At 41.8% G+C, this 15815-nt stretch overlaps 1 protein-coding gene across 1 annotated transcript in view; it reads right to left on the reverse strand.

Moving 5' to 3' along the window:
- LOC144500237 (protein CC2D2B-like) overlaps window positions 1–15279 on the reverse strand; it is a 190400-nt gene extending 175121 nt beyond the window's left edge. The window contains exons 1-5 of the mRNA XM_078222914.1: window positions 15144–15279; window positions 11809–11870; window positions 11625–11720; window positions 5678–5770; window positions 2678–2809 (exon numbers count right to left, since the gene is read on the reverse strand). Of these exons, the coding sequence (XP_078079040.1) occupies window positions 2678–2809; window positions 5678–5770; window positions 11625–11720; window positions 11809–11870; window positions 15144–15279 (519 nt within the window). The remainder of the gene's footprint in view (window positions 1–2677; window positions 2810–5677; window positions 5771–11624; window positions 11721–11808; window positions 11871–15143) is intronic.
- Between the last annotated feature and the right edge of the window lie 536 nt (window positions 15280–15815).

Here is a 15815-nt window from a genome sequence, read left to right on the forward strand (position 1 = left end):
AGTGGAAAACAAGTATTTTAACACATGACTAGGGAAAACAATAGGGGCTATAGAAGTGGTCAGTTACCTAATTTGATCTTAGTGGTTACAGTCATGCTACTGCGAGGCAGAAGCCACAGCTATGTTCAGGGGAGGCATTTGTATCCTGTACGTCAGTAGCTGAAATATCATGGAGAGGATATTGGATGGTCTCATGGAGGGGTACTGAAAAGTCAGGGTGCATGTGACCTCGAGATGGGGAGGGATCAAGTCGACAAAGGGCATGGGGACATCAATATTAAAGGGCTCAGGGGAGAACAGGAATATCCTCATTGATAATGATGATTCAGAGGTAACAGGCAGAGGTTGAATAATGATAGGTGGGAGTGGAATTAGGAGGCAATGATTATGCAGGAGGATGGAAGTAACTTGGTGGGTGATAGGGAGAGGTTGGAAGCTGGACTCCCAGACAAAGGTCAGCAGCAGCATTTTCGACCTCATCTTACAATGACACGGTTAGAAAAAAATCGATTGGGAAGGAATCTCTGTGCATGTGGGAGAAGTTCAGCACATTAATTCTTGGCCAACTGAAGGGGCACCCTATAACTATTCAAACCATGGGGAGTATGGCTCAGCTGAGTGCTGAACTCCAGGGTCTAATGCATAATGAATGTGTGGCTCTCATACAAATAGTGGTGTATTCAGGTAGGAATACATTCAGTTTATTAGCGTACCCACCAATTAGAAACATAGAAACTAGAAGCAGGAATAGGCCATCAGCCCTTCATGCCTGCTCTGCCATTCATTTTGATCATGGCTGATCATCAAATTCAATATCCTAATCTCCCTTCCGCCCATATCCTTTGATCCCTGAAGCCCCTAGAGCTATATCTAATCGCTTCTTCAAATCAGAAACATTTTGGCCTAAACTACATTCTGTGGTAGTGAATTCCACACATTCACCACCCTCTGGGTGAAGAAATTTCTCCTCACCTTAGTCCTAAAAGGTTTATCCCTTATCCTCAAACTATGACCCCTAGTTCTGGACTCTCCCACCATTGGGAACATTCTTTCTGAATCTACTCTGTCAGAATTTTATAAGTTTCAATGAGATCCCCTCTCACTCCTCGAAACTCCAGTGAATATAATCCTAAGTAACTTAGTCTCTCCTCATATGACAGACCTGCCATCCCAGGAATCAGCCTGGTAAACCTTTGTTTTATTCGTTCCATAGCAAGGACATCCTTCCTCAGAAAAGGACACCAAAACTGCACACAATACTGCAGGTGTGGCCTCATCAACACCCTATACAATTGCAGCAAAACATCCCTATCCCTATACTCAAATCCTCTCACTATGAAGGCCAACACACCATTTGTCTTCTTTACTGCCTGCTATATCTATGCGCTTTCAGCGACTGATGCACGAGGACATCAAGGTCTCGCTGAGTATCCACCTCTCTCAATTTACACCCATTCAAGTAATAATCTGTCTTTCTATTATTGCTACCAAAGTGAATATCCTTACATTTATCTACATTATACCGCATGTTACGCATATGCCCACACATTCAGCCTGTCCTCCTCACAGCTCACCCTCCCACCCACATTAGTATAATCTGCAAATTTTGAGATAATATATTCAGTTCCCTCTTCCGAATCATTAATATAATGTGAACAGTTGGGGTCCTAGCACAGATCGCTGCAGAACTCACTAGTCACTGACTGCCAATCAGAAAAAGACCCATTTATGCCAACTCTTTGCTTCCTATCTGCTAACCAGCTTTCTATCCATCTCAAGACAATCCCATGTGCTTCAACTTTACATAATAGTCTGTTATGTGAGACCTTGTCCAAAGTCTTTTGAAAGTCTAAATAAATCACATCCACTGGTTCTCCTCAGTCAACTGTACTCGTTACATCGTCAAAAAATTCCAATAGATTCATCACGCATGTTTTCCCTTTTGTAAGTCCATGCTGACTTTGTTTGATTATACCACTGCCTTCCAAATGCCGAGCTATGAAATCCTTGATAATGGGCTCTCGCAACTTCCCCAGTACTGATGTTAGGCTCACTGGTCTACAGTTCCCTGTTTTCCCTCTACCTTCCTTTTTTGAAAAACAGGCTTACATTAGCTACCCTCCAATCTGTAGAAACCAATCAAGAGTCCAAAGAATTTTGGAAAATAACCACCAATGGATCTACTGTTTCCAGGGACACTTCCTTAAGTACTTTGGGATGAAGACTATCAGGTCCTGGAGATTTATCCACCTTCAATCCCATCAATTTCCCCAAAATCATTTCTCTAATAATGCTATTTCCTTCAGCTCCTCACTAAAACCTGTTTCTCTCAGAACTTCGAAGTATCTGTATCTTCCATCTTCTGGCGCTCAGCCAATTTCCTAACCTGGTCAATGACTTGCCTTCAATCTACAAGCTTCAATTTCAGCTAATTCTCTTATGAGGATTTCTCAAATGCCTTCTGAAAGTATATATAAATAACACCCACAGACATGCATTTCCTATAAACTACTTCAGTTACCTCTTCAAAACATTCAAATCAGGTTCATCGGACATGGCCTAACCTTTATGAATCCAGAAAATGGAAATACTGCCATCAATGTTTGATAATAACCATGACAATTTTATTTTGGTATTATTTCTGGTTTTCCCTCTATAAATTCTGGCTCCTAGTTACCTCCAACCTCACAAGATGAAATTCAGAAGGTACATCTTTCAGTTGTGCCAATTCATGTTCATGAGTTACTGATTCAGGTGACATATCCAAAGTAGAAGTAAAAAATTGACATCCTTCATCTGACTCCACATTCTGAAATTTGAAAGAAATAAAAATCACATGAAATTCGTAAAATCCTAATTATATTTCACATTTAACCTGGATAAAAGAATATTGCTCACATTTAGATCCACCATCATTCTTCAACAATAGGAATGATCAACAGGTTTAGCTCTTCTGTTTTATGGTGGTGATAAGTTATTACACTACATTTTTATTACATTGATAAATAAACTTCAAAAATTTAACTCAAAATAATAAGCCATCTAGAAAATGCAAATATTGTTATTTTTTACCAGAGATGCATTTACAAATTGGCTAGCAACCCAGGTACCGGCCCCAGTATTCATGAAACCTGGGGGGGGGGGGGAACATCAGATAAGGGATCGGGAACTGTATGTGAGGGAGAAAGAATAGTAGCTTGAATGGAAAAATTGAGAAAAATATATTTTTTATTCTTTCACAGGATGTGGGCATCACTGGTAAGGCCAATATTTTTATTCCCCAAGTCTAATTGTCCATGAAAAGGTACTGGTAAGCCGCCTTCTTGAACTGCTGCAGTCCATGTAGTATAGTTACATCCATGGTGTTGTTATGAAGGGATTTGCAGAATTTTGACCCAACAGCGAAGGAATCGTGATATAGAATCAAATCAGGAGGAGGCATGACTTGGAGGGGAACTTACAGGTGGTTGTGTTCCCATTCATCTGCTGCTCTTGTCCTTGTAAGGGGTACAGGTCATGGTTTGAAAGGTGCTGTTGAAGGAGCTTGGTGAGTTGCTGCACTGCATCTTGTAGATGGTGCACACTGCAGTCTCTGTGCATCTCTGGTGGACAGAGTGGAAGTTGGAAGTGGTGGATGAAATGCCAATGGATGGTTTCAAGCTTCTTCAGTGTTGTTGGAGTTGCACTCACCCAGGCAAGAGGAGAGTTTTCTGTCACATTTTGAACTTGTGCCTTGAACACGATAGACAGGCTTTTGGGAAACAGGAGGTGAGCTATTCTCTGCAGAATTCCCAGCCTCTGACCTGCTCCTGTAGCTGCAGTTTTTTATATGGCTGGTCCAGTTTAGTTCCTGATCAATGGTAACCCTGGGTTGATGTAATCCTTCTCTGGAAAATTTGTCACAAATTCCCTCTTATGTGAAGGAACAGGGTGTTACGCAGGAGCAGGAACCAGGGGAGTTAAGTTAATCAGTAAATACCTAAGATGATACTCATTGTTGTACTGAGCTGGGCATCTACAAGCCTGGTATGGGATGAGTTGCACTATACGGATTTACAGTACTCTGCTGTCAAGTAGACGATGGCAAGAGGTTTTAAAGGATTGAGCATCTGCACACCATGAAGAGCCAGCAAGTTTGATGAGGCTGCTTTGTGCTTTGATCTTTGTGACTTGCTCAGATGTCTTTTTGATGTCAGTGTTCAATCAAGGATAACACCAAGATAAACAAGAGGTTGTTGGTGATTCAGTCTCTTGAATTAAAGATGTTGTGTTCTGTCTTGGCACTGGCATTGTCAAAGTGGAATATATTTGAGATTGTTTTGTTGCTGCTGCGCTGAAGACCATTGCTTAAAACCTTGCAACATCATTGTTTAGTATTGCCTCTGGTTTAGAAAATGTTTGAGCCTGAGAGGCACAGGAGATATCATCAGCATAGGCGAACTTTTTAGTTTAGAGGCAAATCATTGATATAAAGATTGAAACGATTGGCGCTAGACTGGGAAAGCCCGTTTGACTGTTTTCTCCAGGCACTTGTCTCATCACCCATGTGCATCCTGAACCATCTATCTTGGAGTAATAGTTTGATGGCATCAGTGATCCAGGGAGAGAGGACTTAAAATTTTGACAAGCAGACCAGTATATCAGTGAGATTTAGAAAGACAATGCCTGTTTTGAGATTATTTTCAATGAAGATGGTTGGACCAAGGACCTAGTTGCATAAGCTTCGCTCTCACAAAAGCCAGCTTGTTCAGATTTCACGATTTTCTCCACTTCTGGCTCTATCCACCGTAAGATGAAACACCCTAAGAACTTGCAACACAGAGCAGAGATATTGGTTGGTAGCTTGAAGGTAAGTATGGGTGGTTTTGGGAGGCTGATGATTCTGGATATGCACCAGGGTTTAGGCAGTCTTCCTTTGCAGATAACTCTGGTGAGGAATTGAGCCAACCAGTAGCGGGCACATAGGCCGAGGTGCTTGAGGAACTCAGGAAGAATATTTTCATAATAGGCAGCAGTGCACTGCATTGAGAGTGCCCAAAAACAACAGTTATCCCAACATAAAGGGATTCCACTCTCGATCCTCAGACAATTTGTGCAATATCAACGCCAGACATGCAGAAGCTACCATCTTGTTTTCATTCTTTTGCACTCAACCTTCTCTAACTACTTCAGGGAAAGGAATCAGATTCAGAGGTCACTCTGGGCAAAAAAAAAAGCATACCCTATTCATCCACAATTAATGACCCAAGCCAGAGTGCTGCAAAAAGCAGCAGAAGGGCACTCTCATGACGCACATTTAGATACTAGGCAGCTGATCAAGAGGATGATCTGAATCTTAAAAAACATATTTTCACATCTCAGACAGCTCAAGAGAAAATTTGCAGTAAACTCCAGATCAGATGTCCAGAATTGTTATGGCCTGTTGACTGTTTTCCATTCAAACAAATGTGCGTTGACATGACAGAGGTGGCAGCCCTGGCACCAGTGGATCTAGAACTACATAAGGAATCAAAAATGATCCTTATCTCATGGCAACTGATTCTTGGCATAGACTGCTGGTGACTTAATTTCTGGAGGCTGCACCTGAATAGATTGGTTTGCCTTCCACAATCCACTGGCATAAATCTCTGAGACGGAAGACTGGAGGCTATCATGGGCTGAGGTTCTGAAAGATCACAGTATCATGCAGCTGCAAATCCTGGTCTTCTACAGCCTCTTCACCAGTATAATCTTCTTCATAGTCATCTTCCTTCCCCTGCAGTGCCTGTTGCTGTAGAACAGGGGTCTCCAAACTTTTCAGTACGAGGGCCACATCATATATTTTACACATTTTCGGGGGCCAAAGAAAAAAAATTAATTTTATAAATGAACTGGCGATGATTAAGCCCGTGAGATCAAATGAAATTCACTGTTGAAACAACAGGTTTCAGAACGCAAGACATATCCACATATTTTCCGCACAATGCTTGTTGATGGATAATGCAATACAGAAACATGGGCTTTGAGAATCCACCAACCTCACAAGCTTTTGTGATTTGTCCAACCAAACCTTTCTTCACCCCAGACATGTTCTTTCCTCCATCAATTGTCACGCATTGCAGTTTATTCCACTCCAGGTTATGTTCTAACACAATTTTTCGCAATTCTTTGAAGATGTCTTCTCCAGTTACTGTGCTGTGCATGCTATGCACTGATGCTAATTCTTGTGTCACATTAAATTCACTGTCGACACCACGGATGAATACTAGGAGTTGTGATGTGTCACAGACATCAGTCGATTCATCAAATGTGAGAGAATACAACTGAAAATTTCTTGCTTTGTCTGCAATTTGATGAAATATATTGCTTCCTATATCCTCAATTCTACGAGCAACAGCATTTGGCGCAAGACTGATGATTTTGAACAGATTTGCTTTTTCTGGGCATAACTCTTCCACTGTACACTCTTTGATGAGATCTCCATCGGTGAATAGCTTTCCTCTTTTAGCCAACACATAAGCTAGTTTGTAACTGGCCCTGGTTAAAGCTTCATTTTCAGTAATCTTCTGCGTAAAAAAGGCTTGTTGGGAAAGCAACCTGTGTTGCATTGATTCAAATTTTTCCGAATGCAGTGTTCCTGTGAATTGGGAATAACTTGGTTCATGTTTGGTCTCATAGTGCCGACGTACATTGTACTCCTTCAAAACTGCAACAGTTTCGTTGCATATGACACACAAGGCTTTATCACCTGCTTGTATAAAGATGTACTTTACACCCAATTCTTCATTAAACAGGCGGCACTCACTGTCCACTTTTCTTTTTTCCTTCCATAACTGAATTGGTCTGAATTGCCACCATCATTGTCATTGTTCTCGCTCATTTCAGACAGATGGAGCTTACGGATTGGATAAAGCAGCTGTCACTCAGTCAATGCAGAGTGGCAATTGGATAACAGATGTCTCAATTACTGATTCGTTTAATAAACTGTCAGTCACAGGACGGCAGCACTGATTGGACAATAGGCCGGTAAAGAGGGCGGGGATTCCCATGGGTCCATCAGACACTGCGCGGAGCAGCAGCAAATGTCCGGCCTGTGGCTTCCGTCCCCGCATCTGGATCCTGAGTCAGCGGCGGGGTTCCGGACGCGGGACTGTTTTCGGCAGCGGGAATCCCGTCCCGCCCCACTGGCTGCGGGCCAGATGTTAACCTGCTGCGGGCCGGATGTAGCCCGCGGGCCATAGTTTGGAGACCCCTGCTGTAGAAGATAAGAATACATAGCTAAGTTCTGCACACATGAGCACGGCCTCAACTGGGATCTTGGGTTCATGTCACACTATCTGTAACCCCCACGACATGCCTAGGCTTGCAAAATCTCACTAACTGTCCTGGCTGGAGACAATACACATCTCTTTAACCTGTGCTTAACCCTCTCTCCATTCACATTGTCTGTACCTTTAAGACTTGATTACCTGTAAAGACTCGCATTCCAACCATTATCTTGTAAATTGAGTTTGTGTCTATATATGCCCTGTTTGTGAACACAACTCCCACTCACCTGATGAAGGGGCAGTGCTCCGAAAGCTTGTGGCTTGTGCTACCAAATAAACCTGTTGGACTTTAACCTGGTGTTGTGAGACTTCTTACTATACAAGAAAGCCAGATACGATCTAAGGAGATCCATCAAAGATGCCAAAAGACAATACCGGACCAAGCTAGAGTCCCAGGCTAGCCACACCGACCCCCGCCGACTATGGCAAGGTCTGCAAGACATAACAGGCTACAAGATGAAGGCATGTAAAATCGCCAGCTCCAACTCACCCCTCCATGATGAGCTCAATGCATTCTATGCTCGTTTTGAGCAAGAGGTCAGCGAGAGCATGCCTTCCACCCTGGAAGCCCTGGATGAACCTGTATCTGGGGTCACCATTGCAGATGTCAGAGCAGCTTTCTTGAAGGTTAACCCATGGAAAGCAACTGGCCCGGATGGGGTACCCGAACGTGCACTCAGATCAGCTGGCAGAGGTATTCACAGACATCTTCAACCTCTCTTTACAACAATCTGAGGTCCCTATCCGCTTCAAGAAGACGACCATCATCCCGGTACCGAAGAAAAATCAAGCAGCGTGCCTTAATGACTATCGGCCGGTGGCTCTAACGTCCATCATTATGAAGCACTTCGAAAGGTTAGTCATGGCACGAATCCATTCCAGCCTCCTGGACTACCTGGATCCACTACAGTTTGCCTACCGCCGCAACAGATCCACAGCAGAAGCCATTTCCCTGGCCCTGCACTCAACCATGGAACACCTAGATAACAAGGACACCTATGTCAAACTCCTATTTATTGACTACAGCTCAGCCTTCGACACTATTATTCCCACGAAACTCATCTCCAAACTCCATGGCCTGGGCCTCGGCACCTCCCTGTGCGACTGGATCCTGAACTTCCTAACTCACAGACCACAATCAGTAAGGGTAGGCAACAACACCTCCTCCACGATCATCCTCAACACCTGTGCCCCACAAGGCTGTGTTCTCAGCCCCCTACTATACTCCTTCTACACCTGTGACTGTGCGGCCAAAATTCTCCTCCAATTTGATTTTCAAGTTTGCTGACGGCACCACCGTGGTGGGTCGGATCTCAAACAATGATGAGACAGAGTACAGGAATGAGATAGAGAATCTGGTGAACTGGTGTGGCAACAATAGTCTCTCCCTCAATGTCAACAAAATGAAGAAGATTGTCATCGACTTCAGGAAGCGTAAAGGAGAATATGCCCCTGTCTACATCAATGGGGATGAAGTAGAAAGGGTCGAGAGCTTCAAGTTTTTGGGTGTCCAGATCACCAACAACCTGGCCTGGTCCCCCCATGCTGACACTGTAGTTAAGAAAGCCCACCAACGCCTCTACTTCCTCAGAAGACTAAGGAAATTTGGCATGTCAGCTACAACACTCACCAACTTTTACAGATGCACCATAGAAAGCATTCTTTCTGATTGTGTCGCAGCATGGTATGGCTCCTACTCTGCCCAAGACCGCAAGGAACTACAAAAGGTCATAATGTAGCCCAATCCATCATGCAAGCCAGCCTCCCACCAATTGACTCTGTCTACACTTCCCGCTGCCTCGACAAAGCAGCCAACATAATTAAGGACCCCACACACCCCGGACATTCTCTCTTCCAACTTCTTCCTTCGGGAAAAAGATACAAAGGCTGAGATCACGTACCAACCGACTCAAGAACAGCTTCTTCCCTGCTGCTGTCATATTTTTGAATGGACTCACCTTGCATTAAGTTGATTTTTCTCTACACCCTAGCTATGACTGTAACACTACATTTTGCACTCTCTTGTTTCCTTCTCAATAAACAGTATTTTTTGTCTGTATAGCGTGCAAGAAACAATACTGCCATGACTAATACATGTGACAATAATAAATCAAATCAAAAATCGAGTATTCCATCAGATTTCTGACTTGTGCTCTGGATGGTGTACATACAGGCTTTGGGAATTTAGGAGAGAGTTACTTGTTATAGAATTTCCCACCTCTGAGCTGCTCTTGTAGCCTCAGTACAGTAAGTGCTCACTAGAAGTGGTGGTTGCATTCCTGAAAATTGCCACTTTAAGTGTATTAACTTTATGTGAATCATGGTTTCCCACAGGAATCAATCCCACAGGAGATTGTTCTACAGAACCTATTCTCCCCCAGAAAAAACATGTACAAGTTGAAATACTGTATTGTACATGAACAGCATGGTACACTTCTAGTTAAATAATTTGCAAAATAAATCACTAAATATAAAAGAAAACCTGCAAAATTTCAAATTAGATAACAATCACCAATCTCTCTTTTCTTAGATAGTCCCTCGGGTTTCGGGATGACTTAATCCACTCTGGCTTGATGGGTTAGAGAGAGATTTTACCTCTGTAGGAAAACTTTGAGGACATCCCTAATGCAGTGAAAGTATGTTTGAGTGATTTTGAATCTCATTGCTGGGCATGTTGGCTTGGAGAAGGACCTGGATACTGTGTCGAAGTGGGCAGCCCAGGCACTCCATATCGGCTGCTCATTCTCTAGCCTCAAGAGATTTTAAAACATACAATTTCACTGCTCGACTGATGGATTTTCTTGCTTTCTTTGCAGCAGTAAGCATTCTACCACCACTTACTGGACATTTCTCGCTCATGTTTAAAAATAATTTAAAAGTCTCATCCACAGCAAAACTACAAACTTTAAATCTTCCAACTTTTGTTTGAATGAAAAACTTTAAAAGTGAAGGTGTCACCCAGAGCTCTGGCTATGGATGCCTCTGTTTTAAAAAAAAGAATCCAAGACTACAGGACTACACTGCAATACAAAGGCACTGGCCCAACAGGACCCAATGACTTGCGAAACATGATGATATGCAAAATACAATGACGCACAAAACTGGAGAAAAGGTTGAAGCAGAGATTGGCGCTCATGAGGGGGAAACGCACATAAAACAAACACCATTTTTTGGCAAATCCACTTAAATCAGGGCAGCATAAAATGAGGATTTATTGTAGTTACTTGGCTGTTCTAGTTAAGTGTCTAGTCAATGGTTACCCCCAGGGTGTCAATGGCAGGGTTTCAACAATGGTAATACCATTGAATATCATGAGGAAGTAGTTAGATTCTTGATGGAGATGGTCACAGCCTGCACTTGTGGCAGTGGGGAATTGTTACTTGTCAATTATTGACCCAAACCTTAATTGTGTCCAGGTCTTGCTGTAATTAAGAATGGGCAATTAATGCTGGCCTTACAGCAACGTCCTCATCACAGGAAAAAAATCTTAAAAACTCCTTTTGAAGAAATTTTATTTTGTGATCATTCTGCAACAGAATCAATAGCATCTGCAGGCACAAAGCAACCAGATTTTTTGTTTAAACATGCATATGAATCCACGATGGAGCAGTGAATTTTGTAGTCAACACAAACAAATCACATAAACTGAGAAAATACTAAAATCATCTTCAATTTTGAGTTAGTGGATCTCAGCCAAGAATGTGGTTTAGTTTATGTATTAGTGTCACAAGAAGGCTTACGTTAACACTGCAATGAAGTTACTGTGAAAAGTTGCCACACTCTGGCGCCTGTTTGGATACATTAAGGGAGAATTTAGCATGGCCAATACACCTAACCAGCACGTCTTTCGGACTGTGGGAGGAAACCAGAGCACCTGGAGGAAACCCATGCGGACTCGGGCAGACTCTGCACAAAGAGTGACTCAAGCCGAAAATCAAGCCTGGGTCCCTGGCACTGTGAGGCAGCACTGCTAACAACTGTGCCACCGCGCCGCCCCGTGTGATGATGGTAGACAAGAATTTTGGTCTCTCCAGGAATCAAGAAAAATGGGGAGTGCGTGGGAATGCATTGTTGAAACACAAGGTCAGCCATGATCATATTGAAAGTTGGAGCAGGCTCAAAGGGCCATTTGGTCTATTCCTCCTTTCTTGTGTTTTTGTGTTCTAATTAGCTGTCATCTTCTGCTTTGCATGGTAATTTTATGTGGATTATGACATCACCCGAACCCATTTATATTATTTTCTGATAAACAATTAGTTGTGTACTATCTTCTATCTATTGGCCTCAATAAATGTTTAAAGATAAGTTTTTACTTACTGATGTCTTATCAAATCTTGTCACTCGTCCATCTCTTAACTGCTGATGAGGTGAAGATTCGGGCAATTCTTGTAAGAATGCACTTGCAATTCCTACCTGTGAAAACATACGAGTGAAATATTTTCCATTAAACAACATTTATTAAGCACAAGTACATTTTTAGCAAGTGTTGAGGCACTCTCACCTTTACAGCTTTCAATTTGTCTCTTACTCTGCTTCGTATTATATCAGCCAGGTGATGTTCATCTGTGTTAGAAGATGTGGGCAATGGTAAAAATCCAATCAATTTATTTCTTACAAAATTCACTACAACTATGATAATTATTCAAAGTAAATCAGTTTCAATATAAATGTGTAATAAATACCTGCTGTTAGGGACCAGATCAGAAACTCTAAGGTATATTATGAAGTTAGATAGATCCCAACTATTTTTGATTTTGACATGAGTGAGAGGATCAGGTGTTTCATTCCAGGTAAGTTTCTATTGACCAACTAGGAAGTTTTTATTAAAACAAACCTTATTTAACAATGCAGATTAACTATAACAAAAAGAATTAGCATAACCTTTACCAATTGAAATACTTAAACATGACAAGATACAATTCTTAACTGCTAGCCTACCTATTAGTTCCAATTTAAGCAATATTCCTCATAGACGTAAACTCCTCTTCAAAGTCAGTTAACAAACAACAGGCTTACGTGCTGGTATGCAGGCTACTAGTATTTCAGCACACCTTTGGAGAGAGATCCTATTATCTAGAAGATCACAAACTAGTCTCCTACTCCTTGCAGACCCAAGCAAAAAACTGCCTGCTTTTTCTCTGTAAGCTTAGCTCCATCCTCTAGCACATGACTCAGTCTCCGTCAATCAATCTAATTAAACACTACTCTAAAAACCCAGGGGACGACCGAAAAATATAAACAAAACTGCATTAGCTCAGATTAAAACAAACACCCCAATATCTAGGATCAATTCTGCTTCCGCATTTTCAGCATGTGATCTGCCTAGCAGACAGATTGGCACTATAAACCAGAGTTGAATTTTAAACATATCTTTCATAGGAAACATGATACAAATACATTTCTTAAAAGGTATGATATTGTCACACTACCAAGATTTATAGCACAGGTTTACATCATGAAAGCTTGAAAAATCACTGTCTAAATTGTTGGAAGACAAAGTACATTCTCTACTTTGTTGAAACAAAAGTCCCATTGCTTGTGCAAAAAATATAGCATTATTAAAATAAAAATATACAATGCATCTGAAATTAACTTTCCATCTGACTGATCTTCTGGATGATGCCTTCTTCTAATTTTAACCTGCCAGTTAAATGCAAAATTTTCTGATTTATAACTGAAATATCCTTCATAATACACTAACAGGTGTATAAGTTTCTCTCTCGTTTTATATAAAAGACTGGAATTAAAATACTTGGGAATGCCTTGAGGAAAGCCAAAGCTCGAAAACCTCTCTTTAAAACAGGAGCATTAATTTTGTTTTATTTTATTCTCTGATGTCTTATATGATAAATACATCACAAGCTACAGTGCTGAACCAGACAGAGAGAACATCTCAGGTATGATCCCAATATATGCTTAGCTACTTCTGGCACTGGAACCATAGAAAATTACAGCTCAGAAACAGGCCTTTTGGCCCTTCTTGTCTGTGCCGAACCATTTTATGCCTAGTCCCACTGACCTGCACTTGGACCATATCCCTCCACACCCCTCTCATCCATGAACCCGTCCATGTTTTTCTTAAATTTGTTTGTAATTGACCTCTGCGTCCTTTTGGGTAGGAAGAAAGAATCCTTGCTGCAGGTTGTGGATGATTAATGACAGAAGCACTGGGTTTGTTTTGATGCTCACCCATGGTTAAATAATCTTATCAATACACAATGTAGATTCACACATAAAAATGGATGAAATACTAAAATGACAGTCAAGATATCTGTGAGACTGTACCCCAAAAGGACAAACTTCATTTATATAGTGCTGTATCATGTCCTTAAGACATCCCAATGTTTCACAACCAATTGATTACTTTTGAAGCAGTCACATTTCTTCTGTAGACTAAAGCTGCAACCAATTTGTACATGAGATAAATCACCTGATGAACTGATTTTTGAATGGCGTTGGTTAATGAAAGAACAGTGATCAGTTCACCTAATATTTACACAGGTTTGAAACTTCAGCTGATCATAAACTGCTGTAGATGCAGTGAGAAACCATTGCATTCAGGGGCAAAAGTGATTCAAGCAGGCATACTATCATCCTCTCAAGGGTAATATGAGCTAGACCATAAATGGAAGCCATAACCAAAAATGATTTTATTTCAAAAAAGAGCTTTTGATTGTCTGACTGGCAAGGGGAATAAAAACTGTACATTGTTGCAGGGGTTGTTCGATGTCTTACTGAGAAGTCTGAAGGCACGGTAGCACAGTGGTTAGCACTGCTGCTTCACAGCTCCAGGAACCTGGGTTCGATTCCCAGCTTGGGTGACTGTCTGTGTGGAGTTTGCACATTCTCCTCGTGTCTGCGTGGGTTTCCTCCCACAGTCCAAAGAGTGCGGGTTAGGTTGATTGGCTATGCTAAAATTTCCCATAGTGTCCTGAGATGCGTAGGTTAGAGGGATTAGTGGGTAAAATATGTAGGGATATGGGGGTAGGATCTGGGTGGGATTGTGGTCGGTGCAGACTCGATGGGCCGAATGGCTTCTTTCTGTACTGTTGGGATTCTATGAATATTGTATGCTTGAACATTAAGTGTTTATTAACAACTAATAACTATATACATCTTCAAGATACTTTGTTTGCCTCTATCTTTGTTTCCCCCTCTTGCGGTTCTCCACTCAGGTTCTTGTCCTCCTGCCAATCTACTTTAAACCCCTATCCATAGTACAACAAATACCGCTGTGACGGTATTGGTGCCAGTCCTGCTGAGGTACAACACGTGGGTGCTGAATCTCTGCTGCCTTCTTCCAGATTCTTCCACTATAAGATGGCTTTCTGCATCAGTATACAGGCAGCACAGTTTCCCCACACTCATATTAACTCTTGCTCTGCCAAACACCCTTATAACACAGAGTCATAGTCAGACAGAGCAGAAAAGGCCCTTCGGCCCATCGAGTCTGAGCCAACAATAACTACCATCAAAGGCGCGCTAATCCATTTTCCTGCACTTGTCCAATATCCTTGAATGTTATGATATTTCAAGTGTTCATGCAAATATTTTTTAAAGGTTGTAAGGTTTCCAGCCTCCACTATCTCCCCAGGCATTTCAGATTCCCACCACCCTCTGAGTGAAAATGATTTTCTCAAATCCCCTAGAAATTCCTGCTCTTTACCCTAAAACTATGTCCCCTCATAACTGACCCCTCAACCAAGGGGAAAAGCTCCTCATGAGTCTTTACCAATTTCCATTTACAATACAGTCTCCCCCCAGTCCTGCTCACTAACGCCCATGCTCACCTCCAGAGTGATCTGTGAAATATTTATATAAATTTCACAACTTCACCTGGGCATTCAGTTCCTTTCAGACTCATTCTTCCATGGTCACTGGCTGCCCCTTGGACTCTTTCATTTGCTAGATCCTGAATCTGTTTCTTAGATTTTTTAATTTCTGCTTTTAAAGGCTGTATTTGATCTTCCATGCCCAGCCTTCCTAAGTATAAAGAGCCTTTGGATATTCAGTTCCCAGTCTTAGACACCCTTCAGCTATATCTCCATAATCACAATTATATAATACTCATTTATGTCTATTTGTGCCATTAGTTCATCTACCCGATTACAAATGTTCCATGCTTTCAGATAGTGAGTTTTGAATTGTCTTTTTAACACTTTTACACAGTTTTTTGTAAATGGCCCTATTTGCTGCAAAGCCTTGTTTCCTCTGCCTTCCATTTTTTCTACTTTTCTGTCTTTCATTTCTATCTTTGTTTCCCTCTCTTGGGGTTCCCCACTCAGGTTCCTGTCCTCCTCAATCGAGTTTAAATCCCTATCCATAGTACAACGAATACTGCTGTGAGGATATTGGTGCCAGTCCTGCTGAGATGCAACCCATCCAGCTTATTCAGGCCCCTGCCTGTCCAGAAATGGTCTCAATGACTCAATCTAAATCCCTACACCATTTCTGCCGCCATGTAATCATCTGATCTATCTCCCCATTCCTGATCTCGCTCATTATCCT

Source organism: Mustelus asterias, chromosome 11 (genome assembly GCF_964213995.1).
Source record: "Mustelus asterias chromosome 11, sMusAst1.hap1.1, whole genome shotgun sequence".
NCBI lineage: Eukaryota > Metazoa > Chordata > Chondrichthyes > Carcharhiniformes > Triakidae > Mustelus > Mustelus asterias.